This window comes from Nicotiana sylvestris, chromosome 6 (genome assembly GCF_000393655.2).
Source record: "Nicotiana sylvestris chromosome 6, ASM39365v2, whole genome shotgun sequence".
NCBI classification, from domain to species: domain Eukaryota; kingdom Viridiplantae; phylum Streptophyta; class Magnoliopsida; order Solanales; family Solanaceae; genus Nicotiana; species Nicotiana sylvestris.
The window spans coordinates 2,659,708-2,685,614 of NC_091062.1; the positions used below are offsets into that span (position 1 = coordinate 2,659,708).

The 25,907-nt window shown below is 35.8% G+C and overlaps 1 protein-coding gene across 1 annotated transcript; it reads left to right on the forward strand.

Moving 5' to 3' along the window:
• Positions 1–8,616: 8,616 nt before the first annotated feature.
• Positions 8,617–24,439, forward strand: LOC104211041 (uncharacterized). Its single transcript, XM_009760035.2, has 15 exons — positions 8,617–8,771; positions 10,100–10,273; positions 10,848–10,899; positions 11,007–11,114; positions 14,563–14,647; positions 15,204–15,258; positions 15,373–15,744; positions 17,959–18,018; positions 19,674–19,772; positions 19,850–19,960; positions 20,651–20,722; positions 20,923–21,039; positions 21,868–22,017; positions 22,982–23,082; positions 23,965–24,439. The coding sequence occupies exons 1-15, from the start codon at positions 8,709–8,711 to the stop codon at positions 24,293–24,295; spliced, it is 1,950 nt and encodes a 649-aa protein (XP_009758337.1). The 5' UTR covers positions 8,617–8,708; the 3' UTR covers positions 24,296–24,439.
• The last annotated feature ends 1,468 nt before the right edge of the window (positions 24,440–25,907 follow it).

Below are 25,907 nucleotides of genomic sequence, written 5' to 3' on the forward strand. Positions count from 1 at the left end.
TGAATTAAATAAAATAAACATGCACACACAAATGCAAACAATAACAAAAGGTTTGCTATTGGAAAATTTTATTTTTCTTGAATCTATAGGAATAACTCATATAGGGAAAAAATCACGTGCTCACAGAAGGTTCTACTTGTGATGACCCAAAAGGTCATCTCTTATTTTAGAAGTCAAATCTATGTTTCGAAACCTTAAAAACCTCCTCTTATCTCTCCTCGATTTGTGTGCGCAGCCCGGACGTATATCCGAAAAGCCCTTATGTGAATTTTTTTAAGAGATAATGAATTTTTTCTTAAAAGATGATTTTTTATGACTTCGGTCAACGTTTTGGGTAAACGGACCCGGACCCGTGTTCTGACGGTCCCGGGGGGTCCGTAGTAAAATATGGAACCTGGGCGTATTCCCGAAATCAAATTCCGAGGTCCCTATCCCGAGAAATAAATTTTTGAAGAAAATTATTAACTGAAATATATAATAGTTTATGGAATTTGAATAGTGTTGGAACTTGATGGTATCGGACCCGTATTTTAGTTCCGGAGCTCGGTATAGGTCCGTTATAATATTTAAATCTTATCTTTAAAATTTGGTGAGAAACAGAAGTAATTTGACGCGATTCGGACCTTTGGTTGAGAAAATAGAAAGTTTGAACTATCTTGAAAATTTCATGAGTTTTGGTATTAAATTTATTGTTTAAGATGTTATTTTGGCGATTTGATCGCACGAACAAGTTCGTATGATATTTTTAAACTTATGTGCATGTTTGGTTTGGAGCCCAAAGGGCTCGGGTGAGTTTGGATAGGCCACAGAGTGTTTTGAGCCTTAAGGAAATTTGCTGGTGTTACAGATCTGCAGACTTCGCAATGTGAGCACCGTAATTGTGAAGAATCATCGCATTTGCGATGACTGGGTTGGGTGGGGGACCTTCGCATTTGCGAAGTTCATCGTCACAAATGCGACATGAATAGTGGCCGCAATTGCGAACATTTGTTCGCATTTGCGAAGGCAGCAGGTCAGGCCAAGCTTCATATTTGCGAAGCATTGGTCGCATTTGCGAGTTTGCAATTGCGAACCTATGATCGCAAATGCGATACCTACAACTATTCAAAAACAAGTTTTGACGGGATTTTCACTTCACTTCTCAAATTTTCAAACCCTAAGATCATATAGGCGATTTTCTAAAGAAGAGTTCTTCCCCAAATCATAGGTAAATAATTTCTAACTCATTTCCTTCAATCTATTTCATCTTTTTACAAGTTTTCATCACAAAATCTAGGGATTTTCATGGGTGAATTGGGTGTTGTTGGGTAGAATTTAGGAATTTCAAAATTTGGGGATTTAGACCTTAAATTGAGGTCGGATTCCAAACCATTTGTATATCCGGGCTCGGGGGTGAATGGGTAATCGGGTTTTGGTTCGAACTTTGAGTTTTGACCAATCGTACCCGGGGGCCGGGTTTTGACTTTTTGGGGTAAAATGTTGGAAAACCTAAAATTAAGCATTGAAAATGATTTGTCTAGCATTTATTGATGTTATTAAGTTAATTATGACTCGAAACAAGCGTATTGGAAGTGGAATCAATAGGTAAAGCGGTAATTGAGGTTTGATTATGGCCGTGGAATCGAGGTAAGTGTTGTGGCTAACCTTAGCTTGAGGGATTAGGTATTGTTTGTCCTATTTGCTACTTGTTAGTTGTTTAGTATGACGTATAGGTGTGGTGACGAGTATCTATACGTCGTTGTTGGGTCATAGCATGCGAGTGAGTTCTATACTTGTGACAGTTGTATTTTTCTATACGTATCATTCTTGCTTAAGCTAGTTATGGTTCATGTTAACAAGTTTTACTATGTTGTTCCTGATTTGGATATTGGGTAAGTATTTGCTCAAGTTGAGATTTCTATTGTGAAAGTAAATGATGAAACAAGTTGTTTGATTGTGATGCCCTTGCCGGGTTGTTGTTGTTTCTGTTGTTGTTATGGCGAGGGAGAGTGATAAAGCACGAAGGGCGATGCCGTGCACATTCATACTTATGCATATGGTGAGAAAGAGTGATAAAGCATGAAGGGTGATGCCGTGCACATTTCTATTATTCATATGGTGAGGAAGCGTGATAAACCAGGAAGGGTGATGCCGTGCACATTTCTATGATTGATTGCATGGTGAGGATTGAGAGTAAAAGCACGAAAGGTGATGCCGTGCATTTTCTGTTTGCTGTGATTATTTGCTGTTATCGGTTCAAGTGCACTAATTATTTAATTTCCGTTACTACTGTGATTCCTTATTCTGGTACCCCCATAGCATGTTGCCTCTTCCCGTTAATTTCTTTTTAGCTTCTATTATTGTTATTTTGTTAGTATATTGATTAACTGCACAGGTTTATGTTATTTGTCGTGTCCTAGCCTTGTCACTACTTCGCCAAGGTTAGGCTCAGTACTTACCAGTACATGGGGTCGGTTGTACTGATACTGCACTCTGCACTTTCTGTGTAGATTTCGGTGACGGATCTCGTGAGTAGAGTTTGGGTGGCTGCCTTCAGTCCACAGAAGACCCAAGGTAGATCTGTCGGCCTTCACAGACCCTGGAGTCCCCTTCCTTCTATTTTGAATTTTCTGTCTCTTTTCATTTCGAGAACAATTGTATTTCTTAAAAACCAGTAGAAATTCTTAGATGTTCGTGAAATTGTGACACCAGATCATTGTGGTAGTCTTGTTATAGAACTTTGAGCTGTTATGAAACTTCCGAACCTTATATCTGTTTAGCTGTAATTGTCATTATCTTTACTGTTTGGTTAATAATAAATGTGTTAGAATTATATCTGTTGGCTTGCCTAGCTTTGGGTGTAGGATACAAAATTAACTTTATTAGCACAAATCTGCTTAGTAGCACAAGAGTCTAACATCCAATCTATTGCATTAGCCATAAGATTCGCTTGAGAAATGATCACAACAATTATATCATTCGTTTAGTCAAAATTAACTTTATTAGCACAAATCTGCTTAGTAGCACAAGAGTCTAACATCCAATCTGTTGCATTAGTCATAAGATTCGCTTGAGAAATGACCACAACAATTATTATTTTCAATAAAGTTTGTTCTCAAATAATTAACTCATAGTTATGTGAAGAAAAATTAGTCATTAGTCAACATTCACCCAAATGACCAAGAGATAAGCAAAGTCTATTTTTAGATCATAAAGTACTTTCACCAAAATGCAATATACTCTGATTCTCCAATATATATATTGTCGCCACAAGAATCACAAATTTCGTAAGATTCATATTGACATTTAAAAATCATTTCGGCGAGGCAAGGGCGGAAAAAGCAATCGATAATAATATACATATATGAGTTCTTTTAGATATATGTATAATAATCATTTTGATAAAGTCAAATTTAGAATCACTCAAAAGTTCACTTATGATCTCTAGCAACATAAGTCAACTGTAAAATATTGATGCATTTGAAAATTAAATTTTACCACTGCTCAAAACAAATAACATATTGCCTCTTTAAAAATTTTAAGAGAGGAAATTCAAAACATTCAAGATAAAGAGAACTACAAAAATATTACTTATAAGACTAAAGAGTTGACATGCATTTTTTTCACAATACAAAATGCACATAAATAATAGCATGTTACAAATCGATATTAGTAAATAACGCACAGCCCGAAATACTAATAAAATTAGAAATAAATTATATGTATATTCTTAACGTCAAAGTTTATCCGCCTATTATATTCTCACGAGAATAAGCATAAAACAATAAGAGGTATCAGTTCAATTACGCATACCTGACACTTAGATATAATGTTGCGCAAAAACCTATCAAGCGGAAGATATTACCGTATGTCTTTAAAGTCCAGCAGAACTTCATAAGTAGTATTCTCCATAAGAACAAAGTAAGATGTCCTTAAGATTGTTGTAAATCTTACAGAAAATACTTGATCACAAAACTTGTAGGGAATTCTTCAAAGCTTGAGGCGTACCAAAGACATTGTCCTTAAGGATATTTCACCCGATTTGGGTGTATTCCTCAGGATTCAACAAGCCCTTCCAATATAAAACTACGAGCATAAACTAGCAAAGATTTATTCAGCTAGGTAGAAAATCCAGCAGAAGGAAGGAGAATATTTTCTGTATACTTAGTATCTACCACACCAGAAAGAATATATGTATATAAAGAATGTGTGTATATATAGGTGAATGGAATCAAGTGGTTATAATGAGTAAGTAATGGTCCAACATTTACAACAATAGAATAATGACCCATTAATGCATGAAATAATAAAGACACTAAATGTTAATAAAATGAATCTAGGCACTTTCAGAAAATATGATTCTGGACACTTCCTTTTGAGATATCATATTCACTAATTTTTCTAACATAATGTAGGCAGTATACTCTGACTCAAGCATCAGTGACTAATTCCACGATTCGAAAGACAACTTCATCATTGATCCAAAACTCTCGTTCAAAATAAGAAATTATCAGTTACCTCTTTTTTTTTCCTCTTTTCAGATTTACTTATGCTGTGTTAATTAAATAAGGCGCTTAAAGAAAGATAAAAGGTAATTGATCAACGACTACTTTCATGATTAAGGCTATTAAAGGGGTCTGAAAAAGCACATAAAAAAGACATATACTATGGACCGGAGTTAGTATAACCTTCCATTTATTTTTGTTGTTTAGCTATAAGAATGTACAGCAGACCTTACCCCTACCCTGGGGTAGAGAGGCTGTTTCCAAATAGACCCCCGACATCCTTCCTTCCAAGAACTTCCCACCTTGCTCTTGGGGAGACTCGAACTCACAACCTCTTGGTTGGAAGCGGAGGTTGCTTACCATCAGAGCAACCCCTCTTATCTTTTAAACTTATTCTTAATGCAAACTAAAAGATCCTCCACTAAAAGGGAAAGGACTAGAATTTCATTAATGGCAATCTGGAAATCTTTTTTTTTTTTTAGGAAAGATGGAGGTATGTTATATATATATATATATATATATATATATATATATATATATATATATATATATATAGCTCTATTTGTTTCTAAATTGCCTTTAGATAATTTTCTCCATCTAAAGATGATTAACATTTTATGCTAGTTATACTTGAATTCTCAAAAAAAAACTTCTGTCGCTTCATCCCTGCAGGGAGGAAACTCGTCGATGTCTTAGCGGTGCTACTGGAGGCTCTGAGATCTAGGGGTGGACATTGGTCGGTTCGGTTCGGTTCGGTTGTGAATGTTATCGGTTTGGCATATCGGTTATAGGTTTATAAATATGCTAAACTGATAAGCGAACCGATAAGATATTAGTTATCGGTTAATCGGTTATCGATCGTTATCGGTTCGGTTATCGGTTTACCCGATAAGATAACTCAATCTAGATTCTAGATGGAAGAAGTAGTGAAGGATAATGTGTACCTTATAAAGAATATGGTAAACTTTCTCTACGGTTGTAAACCCTCTCAAAAAAAATGATAAACCTTACAATATTGTTTTTCTATGTGTTGAGTGACAAATTTGGGAGGGCTACAAAACTAGATAGAGAATTGGGAGAACTGAAAAATTTATATATGTAAGGGAAAATCATATTTTTACAAAGTTTATTGGGTTATCGGTTGAACCATTAATAAAATTAGGCAATCGAAACCCGAACCGATAACTCAATAGTAAAATAACACTAAATCGTTACCGAACAATTAATCCAATAATCCGATATCGATAACCTAATAAGTTTTTTTCGATTTGGACTATCGATTTTACCTGATATATGCCCAGCCCTACTGAGATCAGCAAGCATAAAGAGCATATCCCAGAAAACCAAGAGATATTAGCCAACGGTATTCAACTATCAAGAAAATGAAATGGTGATGGTCAATAGTCAATATGAAAATATGATAAAGTGCAGAAACAAAAAAATACAAGTAATTAATGTGTGTCTTGATTACTCACTAGATCAAACGGAATCCTTCTATATAAAAGCCATCCAAATCCAATAGCAAACAAGTCTACGTTAAAAGCATTAATGAGAAACGGCAGCATGGTGCACTAAACACTCATCGTGCATAATTTTTGGTAAAGACCGAACCATGTCGGATTTATTGTATGCAAGTTTACTTTGCATTTCTACAAGAGGTTATTTTCATAGTATGACCAACAACCCGCAACGAGACAAAAAGTTAACAAAGACAGTTTGGTGCACTAAATTCCCATCGTGCACAATTCTTGGAAAGGACCATACCATGTCGGATTTATTGTATACAGGTTTACTTTACACTTTTGCAAGAGATTGTTTTCACAACTTAAAAGAAAAAGTTAACAAAGCCCCCCTCCCCACCCCAAACCCATTTTGAAACAAATCCCACTCTGCATTCCTCACCATACCATACTGTTAAGTAAACACATCTTATTCATTGATAAATTATAGACACATGTTACAAACCTTTAGAATTATAGATTGTCTGCAGCAGTGCAGAACTAAAGTCGTACTAATTAGCTTCTTTTTTTCTCCTTTCTCATTAAGAGCTAGACTAGATAAGCTTCTATAAAGTAAACTTCTTTGACTTTCTAAATAACTTAGAGGAAATTCAACATATTTTAGATAGGTAGGGTCGAGGACGGGGTCGACCACGGCATAATAGCGAGAAATCGTCTTCAGAATGATTATTGCCAAGGTCGAGCAAATGGAGTAAAGAAGTAACGGTATGATAGGTTTAGAAATAGGCATAAGGAATATTCCTTTGGATATTGTACTTTTTAAGGTTTCTTGTGGATATCCCTTATAAATAGGAAATGATAGAGAACAAAAAGGGTATTTTTACTTTTCTTGATAAGGGCACTTTGTAAAGAATTGACTAAGAAGAATATACAAATATTGTCTTCTTCACTGACTACTTGGCTCAACATACGTTATTCATTCTTTGTTTGCTAGATCTAAAGATTCCTTACCCATCCTCACTGTCCATCATTCCACGTTGCTGTCGTAAGAAAGAATCACCCAAGTCATCTAACATTTGGGTGATAGATTCCTTCTTATTACATTTATTGTCATCATCTACAGTTACCGTATGTTCATGTTATAATATTTATTGATAATCATTGAGTATACATCCGTTATTTAATATTCTCAAATGCTGATCATCCCATCAATGTTCCCTAATATTAGATCTAGAATTTATTATATTTAACTAAAATTCACCCTTTATTTCACCTTTAATTAATTTAACAAAAAGCTTAACACTTTTTGGTTAAACAATAGTCTCATTCATTTACTAAGAGTGGTAACTTCTTAAAAAACATAGTAATACTTATCAACTTCACATTTAGCAAATACTGAATTCTCCAATTTGCTGCGATTTTGCTATAGAGGCCTCGGTTTCTGCTTTCAATTGTGGATTTTAGAAAGGATAAATCTCCAGAATTTGAGTAATCTATGGTCACTAGAAATAACAATTTGTGTACAACTTAACTACATATAAGTTCAAGTCTTGTAATTATCCATAAATTGAAATAATATTTCTTATTACAATAACAACAATAACAACAATCCAGTAAAATTGTATTTCTTAAATTTCAATTTATCACCACATAACACTCATTTATCTTTAAATACATTAATTATGAAAGTTAAAGTCAAATTTATATTTTGACTAGGGGTGTTCATGGTTCGGTTTGGATCGGTTTTTCCCTAAAAAGAAACCAAACCAAGTAAGTCTCGGTTTTTCAAATATTAGAACGAAACCAAACCAATTAAGTCGGTTTTTTCTCGATTCGGTTTATGTCGGTTTTGGTCGGTTTTTTCTTAAATATACGATATACACTACCAAAAACATATTCCGGCGACCACATTTTCAATGTAACACTATCAAATCAATTTCCCTAATTTGGGAAATCTATTATTTACTAAAATATATTGATAATTGAATCAAATAGTGATGAATAATTTGAGGACTCAATTAAAAATATATTTTTTTAACATGAAATGAATTCTTACACTTACCAAAAGAAAACTATCAATCAAACTAGAATATAAAGGTAAAAAACTGTACCAAAAGTGCAAACGATTAACATTCACCATAAAATTTTTGAAACTTTGTATAAAAATATACATATATATAGGTGTAATAATAAATTTGAAATAGCTACTCCTATAATCGGTTTGGTTCGTTTTTTTTTTATTTAACCAAACCAAACCAAATTTGATAGGTTTTTAAAATTCAAAACCAAAACCAAACCAAAAAGTATCGGCTTTTTTGATCGGTTTGATTTGGTTTTCGGTTTGGTTCGATTTTTCAGGTTTTTATGAACGCCCCTAATTTTGACTATGACGCGAACTATATTTTGCTTCGAATTTTCCCAAAAAGAAAAATATACATTATAGGACTAATGAATATATGTAAATCACTAAAGATTGTGGAAACACAGCCGTGCGTCGAATTAATCCAACTTTATCCTTAATCCTAAAGCAGAATCGGATTAATCTAATCTAAAGTGGGTATTTAATACCCGATAAAAAAGAAATATATAAATTTTCGTTCACACAAGTCCTGCGGGAAAACGAAAACCGTCACCTGCTCATTCTCACCTTTTCCTTCGTCTCTAAGACAAACTTTCTACTTCAACATACCCCCCCCCCCCCCAAACACAGTACTAGCTCCCCCCACCCCTCACTCAGCCAAAACCTCCATTAAATTCACCGGCGATGCATGAAATTGACATACACGATCTCTCCGACGACGCCGATTACGCTGCTTCTATTCAGCAAGTAAGCAATTCACAATTCGCAATTTGCAAATCATGTTTATCTCATCGCTATGTTCGAATCGTATAATTAGTACTTTACATTGCTTTATTTACGTATGTGTGCATTAATTGATTTTATGTTGAGCATTTTATTTGATTAATTGCATATTTTGTGATTATTTTTAGGTGTATTGTGTTTAACTGCTGATTGTTCTGTGTATTTTTTTCTCATCATTATATTCAAATTGTTAGATTAGTATTTTACTATGTTTATTTACGTATTTGTGCATTAATTGATTTTATGTTGAGCACCTTCTTTGATTACTTGCGAATTTTTGTGTGTGATTATTTTGAGCTTGAATTAAACTTGATTATTGAGGACTTATGATGAACTGTGTTTAACTGCTCATAATTACTGTACATTCGGATAAGTTAAATTTGTGCATATGCTGTGTAATTTGTATAGTTTTATTACTCTATGATAATTAAGCAGGCTGTCCATACAATTACTACCTTAGTCATTTTTTATAACCAATAGATCTCTGCGGGCACACGAGTTTCACCAAAGTTGTTGGATATTGTCTGCGGCAAGATTCAAATTCGTGACGAGCACCTAAACCACACATTATACACTATGTTCTTACCATTAGACCAAAGCGCTGGGGACATTACGATACCTTAGTAATAGCAGTTTGATTATTTGTTAGCACCCAATTTAGCAAGCTGTCCATAGCATTACTATACCTACCTTAATCATTGCGGTTTGGTTATTTGACAACACCAGTTAGCTTCCATGTGTTGAGAAGCTCTTAGCCAAAAGAGCCTACGAGTTCTATTAGTAACTGGCCATTTGGATCCTTTGGAACAACTATCAATTTAATAGATTGCGGAGAGGCCCTAATGACTATCGATGGAACCTATATATTGTGCTAGCTGTACCTACCATATTTTTTCAGATCAATATCAACAATGCAGTTCATCCAGCGTTCACTTAATATGAATCATGGAGCTTTGACAGACTAAATGTTGAATTGAACCTTACCAGTTTCTGCCGGTGGTTATACTTATTTTTGTACTTGGTAATTTATTTTCCATTTGCTTTTTCAATTAAGAAATGAAAGAGAGCAGATAAGATTCTCCCAGCTCATTCTGATTTCTGAAGGATCTAATAATTTAATTATGCACGGCTGTTTTACGTCTCTAGCATGACCACTTGATCGCGTGTGGAGGGGAAATGGGATTTTTTGTTTGATATATTCCGATTAGTAATTTAAAATGATCCTTCAAAAAAATATAAATATGAAATGACGAATTGAATTTGGTTTCTGTTGTCTGTGGATGAGCTTTCAGGGTTCATCAAGTATGAATAGGAGTGATAGCAGTAAGCAGAGTTCATCAGGTGAACAAGAAGGTGCTGAAATAGTATATTTGAAAGATAACGTGGCAATTCATCCGACTCAGTATGCTTCAGAGAGGATCAGTGGTCGACTAAAGCTGATCAAGCAAGGAGGTTCTCTGTTTATGGTATACATCTACTTTATGTTTGTGGAGGGAGAGTAGGTTTACAACTGGTTCAACTCTCATTTAGGCGAACTTGCTTTTTGATAGTTTTGAGGGAGAAACAAAGTTTCACTTTTGATGCATAACCATAGGAGGTTATATGGATGTTGTCAAGTCACTGTTTATGTGCCACAAACTGAAAAATGAGGGATATGGTCCATATTCCATCCTAAATAACATGGAGATGGATGTGAGAATAGTTCTTAAATGGTCAAATTTTCATTGCTATGAAATCATGTCCTTGTGCTTTGCTTCTTATATAGGGCAGCCGGGTGCACTAAGCTCCCGCTATGCGCAGGGTCTTGAGAAGGGCAGCCCGGTGCACTAAGCTCCGGCTATGTTTCCTTGTGCTTTGCTTCTTATATATAGTGATGTAAAGAGCTGGGTTCTTAAATTCTTGATGTAATTACAAAGCAAAGCGTTGCTGTCACATAAAACAAGGAGGAAGGGAGAGGGGTTGTCTCTAACATTTGTAGCACATATTAAATTTTTGGTTCTACCCTCTGATTGTGCAATTGAATTGTTTTTGCTGTGACAGACTTGGATTCCATATAAAGGGCAAAGCTCGAGTGCAAGGTTGTCTGAAAAAGGTGGGGGTCAATTATCTGTACTGTGACTCAGAGGAAAGAGCAGCTGCCTGCAGCTAATTTTCCATGGGTTGTTGTGTAATGGTTGTTCTTTATATATCTTGGTGCAGATAAGAGTCTTTATACTATACGAGCAGTTCCATTCTCGGATGTTAGGTCGATTCGCAGACACACTCCCACCCTGGGATGGCAATATGTTATTGTAGTTTTATCATCAGGTATTTAGCTGTGCTGTATTTCATTAGTGCCTTTTTCATAGTAGCAAATGTGAAGTGCTGTTTTGATAGATTAGTTCGAGTTGTCACCCTTAATCTCTTTTGGACATGTATAACCTTCCAAGTTAAAATGTTAATGTGCAATTACTCCTTGCAGAGTTCAAAGTTGCTTAATCTAGTGCTATATGTTTCCTTGACTGATTTTTTTGTATATCTTGAGAATCTAGCAAGTGGGAAGTCGGATGTGTATCTTGAAGTTATATGTATGCTCTCTCCCTGCATGATTAAGCCTCTTTAAATTTTATAATTTTGTTCATTAGATCTAGGGATTCTCCAGCACAATCTCTTAAATTTCACTATTTTGATATCATGGCAATGTTATAATTCACTGAGCATGAACTAGGTGGTAGCCTAAGACAAATCTATGGTAAATCAAATTGGTCCTCGGTATGTGGATAGCTTTTGTTTTTATGCTGCACACTGGAAACTCAGTATGCAACCTGAACCTAAAAACTAACCTGCCCTGAGTGAGGATATCTTTTTATATATTTCTAGGCTAAAGTTTATTTTTGTTATATTTAGACGTTTCTCTTTTTTGACATACATAACTATACATTATGATGGGTTAATTAGTTAATGTGAAAAGAAGCTTGTAATATTTCTGCTGTCCCATATTTGAAAACTGAAAAGGTGAACATAAGGGAATTTCCCCTACCAAGTTAAGTGAGTAGCAACAAGAAACCCCACTGTTAGCCCCACTAGCTTGACAACCTATAGACTGCTGGATTAGCTGTCCAAAACATATCTGAACAGAGTATCCCTGTTACAGGAAATGGGAGTGGAATTAAGCAGACAGAAGAAAAAAGACAAACCAAGAAATAAGTATTTTTTTTTGTTGGAGGGCTAAAGTTTTAAGATTTCTCTATTCTTTTTTAAATAAATTTTGGTGTCAATTGGAAATGTTTCCTTTCTCCTATTTTTTCCACTCTTCTTGTATGTAAAATAAACATGTAGAAGGAAACTGTTAGATAGTAATTATGTATACTGTCCCACATCTCGAAATAGATGTCTATTTCTGTGTAAACAATGTATATAAATAGGTTTATTGTAAGACACTTTAGTTAATATAATATTAATATAATTTTCCGTGTCATTATTTCTAACAGAAACTTTCACTGTCTTATTTGTCATTTCTGGCCTATGCAAACTCAAATCTTAGGAGGGGGAGAATAGTGAGGACGATGGATTGATTAAACTGGATAGTGAAAGGCTACTCACGGAAAATCTTGCAACAACATGCCCAATCTATTCCATAAGTGGGGTCTGGGGAGGGTAGTGTGTACGTAGACCTTACCCCCCTACCTTGGTAGAGAGGTTGTTTCCGAAAGACCCCGGCTCACGTAAGCACACTAAACAATAGTAAAGAAATGCAATATATAAACAGAAAAAATAAAAAGGAAAAAAAATTTATAGGAAGGAAACATGAGCAATATCTATAGTTAAACAAAATGAACCAGAAGCATTATCAGGTAATAATATGCAAAGAATATGCTATACTACCGACTAACCTTCTACCCTAATCTTCGACCTCCATAACTTCCTTTTTTGATAAGTTAAATAATTTTATTAACAATTGGGGACTAACCCCGTATACAAGCCGTATACCAAAAAAAAGAGAACCTACACCAAAATATAGTTCTCAACAAAAGAGATCCAATCCTCTATACAAATAGGGACCTCATGATTACACAAAAAAAGAAACTAGGAACAAGAAACTACTTTGCAAGTCCACAAAATCTTGTTCCACCCCTTCAAAAGCCCTCCTATTTCTCTCTTTCCATATCACCCACATGATTGCTAAGGGAGCGACACTCCATGCCCTTGGACTTCTCTTTCCGCTGATGTGAACCCAACTATGCAACCGATTAGCCACTTTACAATGCAATAGGAGATGATCTACATCTTCACCCGAGCTTTTGCACATGAAGCACCAACTAACATAGGTGATCCTTCTCTTTCTCAGATTTTCCGTTGTCAAATCGCTCCCCTCGTCGCCAACCACGCAAAGAAACACACCTTTCTTGGTGCTCTGGGAATCCAAATAGAGTAATGAGGGAAACTTGTTCCTCTCTCACTAATAACCTCTTATAATAGGATTTAACCGTGAATAATCCATCTTTACTCTTCCGCCATCTCCATACCCGATACATTATTCTGTGTATCCAATATATACAATAACTCAACTAGATTGTGAAATTCTTCCATCTCCCAATCCTGTATGTTCCTCCTAAATCTCAAATCCCAATGAAGCACCCCTCCGTGGGACCTACAAATTTGTTGGACTGTCATCTCTGTGGCAAGATACTCTATATAAGTTAGGGAAAGCTTCCCTCAACTCGTTCTCCCCGCACCACTTATGCACCCAAAAATTAATCAGGCTTCCGTCTCCAACCCTAAAGGAAATATGGCCACTAAAATCTTCCCACCCCTTCATAATACTCCTCCATAAGCCACATCCAAACGGTACTCTAATGTTTCTAGTCCTCCACCCCCTTCCAAGGTCATGTCCTTAGTAAGCTGCAGAAATGCTATATCATGCCTTCGCACCTCTTTATGGGTACCTCCGGGCTCTCCTTCTCACATGCCCGTACTATCTCAGCCTCACTGCCCGCAGCTTATCCTCCAGGGGAGCCACCCCTACCTTATCCCGAATAACCTCATTCCTAATCCTGACTCTCGGTTCTCCTAGTATACCTACACATCCATCTCAACATCCTCATTTCCACTACCTTCAACTTCTGGACATGGGAGTTCTTAACTGGCCAACATTCCGCCCCATATAACATAGACGGTCTAACCACCACTCTTTAGAACTTACCTTTTAAGTCTTAGTGACACCTTCTTATCACACAAGACACTTATCACACAAGACACCGGAGGCAAGGTATTTGACATTATGGACCAGTTTTGGTTAAAATTTTCTACATATGTTTGTTCGGTTGTAAAAGTAGCTCCATTTTTTCTCTATTGGGCACCAACTGCGTCAACCTATGTACAAAGAAAGTGGAGCAGGCAACAAATTCTTTTTAGTGGTTGGCTATGTATGAAATATCAATTTGAATTAAGTTATTTCTTTTTAACCGTTCTCTGTTGTTTTTGAATGGATTTTACTTTCTTTAGCAACTCTCTCTAATCAACATTATTTTAGAATAGCTTTGGTGATTCTTCTTGTTCCAAGGAAATCATGATGATTGAAGAAGACAATTCTTCTTTGAATTGTATAATGCATATATATGTTTTCTTGATGGATAAATTCTTGTATGCTATCTACCTTATGATATTTCCGCTCAGCTTTTAGTGGATTTTTTGTATTTGTGTTATCATCATATTATCAGTTTGTTGACTGTAACTATTGCATCTTGAGCTTACTTCCTACATCCATCACTTGCAGGACTTGCATTTCCTCCACTTTATTTCTACAATGGTGGTGTCCGGGAATTTCTTGCAACAATTAAGCAACATGCATATCTTGTGAGGTGGACTTATTTGTTCTTTAGTGCATTGGCTTTGTCATTATCATGAATAAGCAATAACACTAGTAAAACCAAATTCACCTCAGCATTCTGTTTGGGGTCAGAGTTCATAAAAATGAGAGTAGAAATTCAAACTAGATAGTTCACAAATGAATTGATGCTTGATGATAAATAACAGTAACCAAAAAAAAAGGAGGATATACGAGTAATTGCAAAGGTTTTGGTTGCAAAGAAAGAGAACATTTCTTGAAGGAATCACGTCTACCTAATTTGATGTGAAAAATGTTCTCCTTTTACTGCCAAGCGGCCATATTTCATCCGATCATTTCTTTTTCCTTTGTTAAAAAAAATACCAGCGACCAATTGTTTCCAGGTTTAAAAGTATATTTGCTGATGCTAGTCTGTCAATAGAATATATTTTCTCATACTGCTAGAAATTGGGATCTCGATTTGTTTTTGTTCCAGTATTTTCTTGTTGCAGCGAACTAGTAGTGGGAGAGATAACTTTTTTGTTAGATAAAGGCCTTTCCTTTTTTACTGATGAGTTGTATGTTTCCAGGTCAGCTGAAGATGCTAATGTATTTCTCGTCAACGACTTTCAAGATCCACTCCAGGTGTGACCAGTGTTGATTAATCAATTGGTTAACCAATTTAAGAGTTTGTGTGAAGAGCTTCATCATTATTCATGAATACTCACTTCTGCTCATACTTTAATTTGCTTTTTACAGAGAACTCTCTCCTCCTTGGAGCTTCCTAGGGCTGTTTCTGTAGCTAACAGTCCATCTTCAGCTGCTGCACCTACTGATGGGGAAACTTTTGATAGAAATTCTGCATATCTTCAAGAAAATGCCAGGCAATGGCAAAAACATAATGATCCTGCTCGAGATTTGTCCATTCAAGTGCTAGAGAAATTTTCTCTTGTGACCAGATTTGCTCGTGAAACAACATCTCAACTTTTTCGTGAAGCTCAGGGAGATGGTTTCATTCCTAATGACAGGAGGAAGCAAGACCAAAAAACAAATGATTATCCTCGCATTGCTGAATCTAATGACGTTCAGAAGTTGCCTGAAGATGTTCAAGTGCCTGCAGATCCCTTGGAGGTGAAAAAACTTGCATATTTTAATCTTTGTTTGTGCATTTATATTATATGGTTAGTCATGTTGTTCACTTACATTATTCCCAGGTTTGCCAGGAGCCTTCTTCATTTCTCATAGAAAACGTTAAAACTCCTACTAGGGATAATTGTGGGACTTAGAGAACCTTATTTTGATAAAGTGGGACTCTGAGAACCTTAGAACTCCTACTATGTACATTATTACAAACTTTTGAGTATTGGAGTGGAACAGGGCCATCTGGAGCATAATGGGCAAAGAGGATTCATATGGCTGTCGGATAATCAGTTTCACATTGAGGCTTAGTGATGTCATAGCGTTGTTGTATTCGGTGATTTTCTTAGAAAAGGTCATCTTTTTCTCAAAATGGTAAAAGCTGGTTCCACGCAAGAACTAATTACCTGAAATCAGTTTGCTTAATATTATGAGTCGGTATGCCTTTTAAATGTCCCATCAGTTAAGTCATTGAGTATCCTCAGTATCTGTGACAAGTCTTAGTGTACATTATAGCGGTATGGGAAGGATGAAACATTTGATAATAAGATAATTTTACTTCACTCCTTATTTATCAGAAAAAGAGTTCAAATTCAGTCCTTTGACTTTTGTGTTTACCTTGAGTGATATAACTTCCTTCAAAATTAATCGTAACTTTTTCCTAAACCAACCATAGTGATAGATCTTTTGTTTTCCTTGATGTTCTAGAATGTGGGGTGCGGGCACACTAAGCTGGATAAGATTAGGAATGAAGATATTCGGGAGAGGGTGGGCGTGGCTCCCATGGACGATAAGATGCGGGAAACGAGGCTTAGATGGTTCGGACAAGTACGAAGGAGGAGTCTAGATGCCCCGGTAGGAGGTGTGAGCGGTTGACTTTGGAGGCCTAAGAAGTGGTAGAGGGCGGCCTAAGAAGTATTGGGGCGAGGTGATCAGGCAGGACATGGCGCAATTTCAGATTTCCAAGGACATGGCCCTTGATAGGGAGGTGTGGACGTCGAGCATTAGGGTTGTAGGTTAGGGGGTAGTCGAGCGTTTTTCCTCGTTGTACCGGCCAGTCTGATAGTGTTTTGTCTAGGACTGCTAGGTTTTTGTTTCATCACACTATTTTTTATTTTATTTTTAACTTTTTATTATTATCATTATTATTGCCCTTCCACTTATTTGCTGTCTCTTACGATGCTGATATTATTTGTCTGGTTTCTGTTGTTGTTACGGATCTTTTGTCTCTGAGCCGAGGGTCTCTTGGAAACAGCCTCTCTACCCCTCCGGGATAGGGGTAAGATCTGTGTACACTCTACCCTTCCCAGACCCCACTAGTGGGATTTTTACTGGGGGTGGTTGTTGTTCTAGAATGTGTGTTAGCCTCTAGGTCATATAGAGATGGATGAAGTATTTGACATGTTTTCTTGTTTACTGATGAAAAATGTATAAGAAATGCTTTCCGTTCAGTGGTGTTCCCTTGCCAATAGTTGGACTTGTAGTGATATCTAAGAAGTAAATTTTTTATCAGTGAGAAATTATTTTATTAAATAGCAAACACTAACTATGTGCTTTGGTTTTACAGACGAAAGTATTTATGTTCTTTCCTAGTTTTAATGAAAGCTAGCTTATTAACAGCCTCCTCAATATACTCATTGCACCAGAAAGACAACCAGTGCTAGGAACTTACATATCCTACTGATTGACTCTGATTTGCTTTAAAAACACCTAAAATTTCCGTCTCTTCACAAGGTCAAACCAAATAATCTAATGACTTTTATGCTTGAGAATAGTATTTTAAATTATAATTTATAAGCTTCTTATAAATAATGATAATAATACTGCTTTATCCAACAAATATTAACAATATATTAGCAATATTAGTATTAGTATTATTGTTGTTATTATTATTATTATTATTATTATTATTATTATTATTATTATTATTTTATTGCTTAAGCTACCAACAGTATGAATCATACTAGCAAGGATGGGGATCAGGGTAGCTCACATGGTGGGATGCCCAAACTTTCACCATGTAGGTGGGGATTCGATTCTCCATAGAGTATTCCCTCCCCCATTTCCCCCTTCCCCTCCCCCTATGGGAAAAATAGAGTAGCTTGAGTTATTTCTGGACTTCTAATCTCCTTCTTTTTCTATTTCTAAAAGTTATAATTGCATTAGTCCTCTTTCTGCGTTTGATCTATGCCAGTTTTTCTTCCGCAGTTTGACAAATTGTCACTAGTATGGGGAAAACCACGGCAGCCTCCGCTGGGAACAGAAGAGGTAGAAGGCTATCTTTTTTGCACTTGTAAAATGCTAGTACAATGGCTATTAGGCCCAAGCAAATGTTTCGACATTCATTTCATGTCTATCTCATTTTATTCGATTTGTCATAATAACTTGTGCATGTGCCATGAAGCCAGCTAAATTCATTGAGTTTTAAGCAGACTGTTGCGCAAGCTGTTAACTCTGTCATAGATTCTCAATTTTTTTCATCATAGCATGCAGATGTCCAGATCTGTGACAGATCCCAGCGTCTCACCAATTTTCCACTTGCACATCTTTTTTAATTTTAACCATTGTATTAGAAGAAATTCCTACTTGGTCGAGAAGTAGCATTTGTAAACCACCTATCTCTGTCTTTTTTCTATTTATCATGTAGAAACTTTCTTTGCGTAAACAAGAAATTCTCTCTGTTTTAAATTAGTTATATCTTCTGGATTCCCATGAATTCTCCATTGAAGGCGTGATATTGCTAAACTGATGATTTCTATGGTGCTTCTTACAGCGAATGTTTTTCAAAGATAGAATGTTACAACTCTAAATATCAGGCCATTTTAGCTGAACAGTATTGAGATATTATGTCACTAATAAAAAAGGGGATTGTGTCTGTAAGAAATCAATTTAATGACTCGCTTTGCGATCCAACTTTTGAACTCTTATGACATTTGATGTCATTGGTAAAGACTAAGCTATCTTAGAACTTGAACTAGTCTTGCAAGACTGCATCTATAAAAAGTTTTTTGGAGGTAGTGCTATCCATGTTCAAAGCTAGTCTTCTCAAATACTTTTAATTACTTACTCCGTTTCAATTTATGTGAACCTGTTTGACTGGGCACGGAGTTTAAGAAAAAATGAAGACTTTTGGAATTTGTGGTCCTAAACAAGTTAAAAAGGGGCCCAGAGTATTTGTGTGGTTATAAAAGCTTCTCATTAAGGGTAGAAGTGTAAGTTTAAGCTAAATTGTTTCCAAATTTAGAAAGATGTCATTCTTTTTGGAACGGACCAAAAAGGAAATGGGTTCACATAAACTGGAACAGAGGGAGTAGTAATTTTGAGATCTATGTGTTTTAGTTTTGACTTGTGACCTTTTGAAATGCAAGATGTAAAACATATTGGTTCTTGTGATTTTGCTGTTGAGATTCTTTAGTTCTTTTAACTTTCGATACTGTTATTTGTATATGTGTGTGTGTATATATGTTGTTGTATGTGTATTATTTGCACCACAAATCTTTCCCGGGAAAAACAGCTTGGGTAAATCTTAATGCATCTGTAAGTTTAAATAAAATCTTTTAATGTCTAATAAATTGTCATTCAGTGAGAGTATTTATTATCATAGAGCAATAGTCTTTATCAGAATTAGAGAGTCAAGTCTATATGATCCATTTTCACGATTAGCATTCAGTAGAGCAGATATATGTCCAATACAATTCTATCTCACTGTGTGTTATTTCCTTTGCATGATTATCTGAGAATGCTAATCCATTGGCAAGGCTTGCCTTGCTCTTTTGTCAAATACTGCACATCTGGTGTGTCTTCAACGACATCTATATTTGTAAATTTGCATGGATTATAACAAATTGTGGGTTTTTGCCATGTTGGCCTATTGTTTTTATTGCATTCACAACTAAGTTCCTCGTGTTTTACTCCTTATACAGTGGTCCACTTTCCTGGATTGTGAAGGTAGAGTCACAGACTCGGAAGCAGTAAGAAAGAGGATATTTTACGGAGGAGTCGAACAAGGTCTACGTAAAGAGGTCTGTCCTTGTACAGGTCAACCCAACTCTGCGTCCGTCTCTATGAGCATGAATATATTTATATGTCCTTATGGCAGGTGTGGCGATTTCTATTGGGATATCATTCATATGATTCAACTTATGCGGAGAGGGAATACCTTGTGTCTGTCAGAAAGTCGGAATACGAAACGATAAAAAACCAGTGGAAGGTTTGTCATATTCTCACCTTGGGGGAGGGGGGGGGGGTTCAAAAGTAAAATGGTCCTGATTCCTTATTTACTCAATCTTTGTAAATGTTTTCCTTCAATTAGTAAAATGCTATTGCTTGGAACATATGAGTAAGTGATAGTTTAAATTTTAGATCACATGGTGCAATAAGATCCTTTTCTTCTTACATTTGTTTTGATGCTCTTGTAAGTTTAATGTCTCTGACACTTGCCTATTTGATATTTGGGGGTTCGTCTTACATTTTGCAAAAATACAGATTGCTTATTGATAATGATTTCCATGTTGATGCTGCCATAACATGGTTTACTAATGGATATAGTGATTGATCATAGTTAATTAAGAATGGAAAAAAATTATAAGTGTTCCGGGAGATTAAACAACTTTCTGTTACTTTTCTTATGGGAGACTCCAAACAGATCATCGAGGAGCTTGGAAAAAGTTGATTCTCCGGAACTTTGTTCCGGGAGTTATTCAATAATGTGAAATACTAGTTTCATGTAAAGGATTAAATGAATTAAATCTTTTATCTTTTAGATATGATTTTTCATGTGGGAAGTATATCCCTATGTTTTCCTATTGTCCAGAAGGACGAAAGACAAGAAAGTCTCTCTGAGATATTTTCTTGCTAAAAATGTAGTTTAAATCTGATTTGCGCGACCTTTTCTCTGCAGAGCATCTCTAAGGAGCAGGCTAGAAGATTTACAAAATTTCGAGAGAGGAAAGGCCTTATTGAAAAAGATGTGGTATGTGTCAAATTTATCTATTTTCACGGGCCTGTAAATGTTTTTTGTTTGAGAACCAAGATGCTTTTTTCATCCTTGCAATTTGTAATCAGTGATACTACTAAAACTACTATTATTGGTTATTATATGTTTATTATAAGGGGATAAACTGATATTATATTCTTCTTTCTTCCATTGTTCTTTCTTATTTGATCTGCAAGGTGAGGACTGATCGGTCAATTTCATTCTATGATGAGGATGACAGCCCAAACATTAAGTGTTTGCGTGATATACTGCTGACTTACTCATTCTACAACTTTGATTTGGGTTACTGTCAGGTAACATCTTCCTATAAGCTTAATCGTGCGTTTCTTTGCTGATCAATACGTTCACACATTGTTTTCCAAACAATTTGATCATATGTGACGTCTCTGCTGCATACATGTTTTTGAATTTCTGGCATTGAAATCCTTCTGGTCTGTTGCTACCCTTTTCTTTCTCCCTTTTCTCTCTTGATCGGTTTGTAGCCAATATAGGATGACTTGAGCTTGAACATTGGCTATTTGTTGGTTACACCCAGTCCAAGGTTATGATATCAACTTTGTCCAGACATCATCAGTAGATATGGGAGAATAACTTAGTAAAATGAAACAACAGAACTAGAAAGTTCTAATTTCTTTTTCTACTCTATTCTAACTTCTGAAAATTTTACATTAAACTGGAGAATTTTCTTAGTCAGAAGATTTACAAACTATAAATTTTCTCCTCAAGAATGCGTTAAGTTTAAATATTATAGGGTTTTGCCATAACGAAGCAGCAAAATATATATGTCATTTCTTGCAAGTCTATTAGTTACCACTGAAATTTCATGATAGTTGACCTTTGCAACCATTTTATCATGGTAAGATACAACCTTTCAGATTCTATGTAATGTATATTACTTGTCCTAACTGATATTAACAAGCTTGTCTTATTGATGGTTATTTGATTTTCTCATCTTCCCAAAAATCAATTCGTTGGTGTGATATTGGTGAAGATAGCATACTCTATCCTATTGTGGAAGCCCTTTTTGCTCAAATATTCTCTGTGCAGCTTAATGCCTCTTCCTTTTCTTTCTTAGTTTCTCACTGATTGATAAACAAACATCTTATTCTCTCGAGTTGCAGGGTATGAGTGATCTCCTTTCACCAATATTATATGTCATGGAAGATGAATCAGAATCATTTTGGTGCTTTGTGGCATTGATGGAACGACTGGGGCCGAACTTTAACCGTGACCAAAATGGAATGCACTCTCAGCTTTTTGCATTATCAAAGGTTCTTTCCCTCACACTCTCTCTTACTCACTCACACTCTCTTCCCCTCCCTGCTCTCTTGTTTCCAGTTCCTAAAACCCCCAATGGGTGGGATCTCCAACTTTACGAGAAGGTTCTAGCATCAGCATTTACCTCCCAGTGAACCCCAAAGAGATAGTGCACTTAACCAGAGATCTATTGTAAGGGTACAGTGCAAGAGACTGTCATGTCTGCCCAAATTCAGAAGTTTATGTCCTAACCGTGTTTTGTTCTCTCTTTCCTTGTCTCTGTAATAATTGTTTCGAAAGAGTAAACTGATACAGGAGTAGTCGGCATGTGTTTATGTCCCAAGCGTGTCCGAGAAAGCCATGGAAAAAGATAAAGTACTGATAATTCCTAGGTAATAGGATTTGACTGAGGTCTCTTAGGTGTTACCCCTGGACTTCGAGTATGCTCCTTTCTTAGTTGTGAAATAGCACGTGCCTTTAAAAATTGGGGTTTATTGCAATAAAGAATTATTGAGTTTTGGGTGTCAAATGAAGGATTAGCTTGATTGGTCTTTTAACCGATAAAGAAATGGACCTTGGGCCTAACTCAACCCCAAAAGCTAGCTCAAAGGGTGAGGACTGCTCAAGCCATATAAAGAGACCAAGTCAATCCCTTAGCCGATGTGGGAGACTCAACACTAACATGCTTCGTGTCTAAGAAGGCCTAACCTTTGTTGATACACATTCATTGGCTTTATATATCTGTGCGCGCCTGTTTATCTTGAGCTGGTAGGAACTGGTTGTTCAGCAAGTGACTTCATAAAAAAAAAATTGGTTGTTCAGCAAGTGAATAGTCCCATGCCATCACCAGTTCATCCTGGTTTCCATCCCTTCTGATTCTTTCCAGCTGTGTTAGCTTCTTCTTTTGTATTATACACTTTGCGCTGATAAATATTTGCTTTCCTACAGAAAGTTAATGTTTTTACTGTGCTTGTGCAGTTGGTGGAATTGTTAGACAGCCCTCTGCATAATTACTTCAAACAGAAGGACTGCTTGAATTATTTCTTCTGCTTCCGCTGGGTTCTTATACAATTCAAAAGGCAAGCTACATACTCGTTTTCATCTTCCTTTTTTCCTTTTGCATATATTTCTAATCTCCATTTTCAATCTTATATTTGAAATGTTTCTGCTCAAAAGAATCTTATTTGGACTGTTCCATATGATTAAGTGGAAATCACAAAGAACTTTAGCTGCCCTTTGATGTTGTTAGTCCCATCTCTTGTACTAGCTTCCTGCCCCTTTCTTTCAGTGTGCATGCCACTTTTGTATTTCCCTTTGTCTTACTATGTTTTTCCATTGACCCTCAGACAGTTAATTGGTCCTGGGACCTGAAGTAAAAAATTTCTTTCCCTATCTTGTTCGCCTGAATGCACTTCTGATACCTTAATCCTGCCCATTTTCTAGATGTCCTGGGCCTACCTAAAGTTTATTTCATCTCATGTCTGCATACTCATATGAGTCCTGCACATTCATAAAGCTAAATGCATGAAGGGAACAGCTAATCCTGTTCCTTCATTAGGGAAAAACGTGTGGGTTATCAAAATGCTACCATGTCAGCACTATATATCTTGGATATTAGTCAAGATACTCACAAACAGGCATGAATCCAAATTAACTTGCTTACAACCCATGTCAGCACTTTCGTAACAAAGGGACATGGTTTCCTGTTTCATATGTACACTAACATTTTATGGATGTGCATCCTTTTCTCCCTTAGCATCCTTCTCCGTGGGGAGAAAAGAATGAAAGTTACCGTTGTGTTTCTTCTAGTTTCTTCAGCGCGGTTCACTTTTCTCAAATCCTGTACTGCTTTCTTTAGTGTCAGCCTGGGGTGCCACTAAATATATGCTCCAATTTGCTGCTTCAATTCGTTTTTCTGTATTTGTTTAGTTCATTTGTTTGTTGATTCTTGTCTTTTGTAGGGAGTTTGAATTTGAGAAAACAATGCGGTTGTGGGAGGTATTATGGACTCACTATAGGAGTGAGCACCTTCATCTGTATGTTTGTGTCGCAATTCTGAAAAGATATCGCAGCAAAATAATAAGAGAGGAGATGGATTTCGACACGCTATTGAAATTTATCAATGAGCTGAGTGGCCATATTGACCTGGATGCTATTCTCAGGGATGCAGAGGCTTTGTGTATATGTGCTGGTGAGAATGGTGAATCTTGCATACCTCCCGGAACTCCACCTTCATTACCACTTGACGATGCTTCAATGTACTATCAACAGGATGATGATGATGTTCTATAATTTCTTCTTAGGCTGTAAAATTTCTTAGTTCGATAAATGACCTTCACGATCAACGGTATTTTTCCATGTGCATATAATGAATTCATGTAAAGAGGACGAAGCAGATTTTTGCTAGCAATCTCTTCCACGTCAGTTCTTTTACTATATTTTCTTGTCTCTGTTGTAATGCTTCAGCTTTTATGTTGGTAACACCCTCGTCCAACAACAGATAAAAAGAGCCAAGAAAGGGTAAAATACAAAATTGGCCGGTCGACTGAAATTAATGGCATTCGCTGGTTTGTGTATAATACACCTTTTATATATATATATATAGTCGAATATACATTTCTCACCCAAAAAAATACATTGACATAAGAAAGGCGTCAGTATTACGAGTCATTGTCAAGTCAATACAAGACAAGTTTACTTTCTCCATCCCAATTTACGTGGCATCGTTTGATTTTGTAGTTAGTTTTTCTAAAATAAATTTGAAACTTGTGTTTTCAAACAAGCCTTACACAATGGGTGTTAGGGTTTTGTGTCGTCAAAGTTGCACGAAGTAGGAGGACAAAAGAGATTATAAACTATCCCGAGATTTCATCTTCAAGGAAACATATGGTCTTTTTATATGATTTCGAGCAACTCACATCATGAACTATCTTTTAAAATTGAGTCGGACTCATTCTGATTCTTGATTTACCTAATATTGGCGAACCATATTATATTATTCATGAACCAAATTGAGTTCTGAGCGTGGGGGGAATTAAAAATGGTCCATAATTGCCTTAATGCAGTTCGAGTTGACTACATTTTTTTTCATTTCTTACCGCAGTATAGTCAGTCTTCAAAAATAATCATGAATGATGCAATGCCACGAGGACAACAATACAAATATAGTGTTCCACTCAAGCTTGTCTGGAAGAATTATTATAATCTTTTTTTCTGCATAGTGATTATTTATTTTATCAACTCATAGATTTTACAAGAAAATGACATCGTAATTTATTGGATAATCCAAAAAATAAAAATTTGTCATCATCTTTGAGGTTGTAATAGCCCCCCCCCCTCCCCCCCCACACACATACTCTTATTAGAATCAACGTAAAAGTTAAACATAATTCATAATTTAATGGCTTCGTCCAATATTTGTTTTGAATAGTATGGCATAATTTACAAATTAATTAACTTTCATCACCAGAAATTGTGATTGATCTTTCACATTATGATATGATCATTTCTTCTATAATTGGACTTTGCTGAAATTGACTATTAGCATAGTAAACATCAATCAACCTGCAGTTAATTATAAATTTGTACTTTAAGGGATTGTTATTTTGCCTTGAACAATGATATCTCAATCACAAACAACTTTGATCACAAGAAACTGAGATTTTGATTTTGACATTATGATATGATCATTTCCTACGTAATCTATATACATAACTGAGAGACTAAGACTAAGACCTTAATCTTGTATTTATCTTATTTATACCAATGTAATCAAAGCTAATGCCTTCCAACACCTAGAGAACATCAACGTACTAAATAAATATAAATTCATACTTTAAAGTCTAACTTTTGCTACGAATGATGATATGACAATTACAAACAACTTTAGTCACAAGAAATTGTG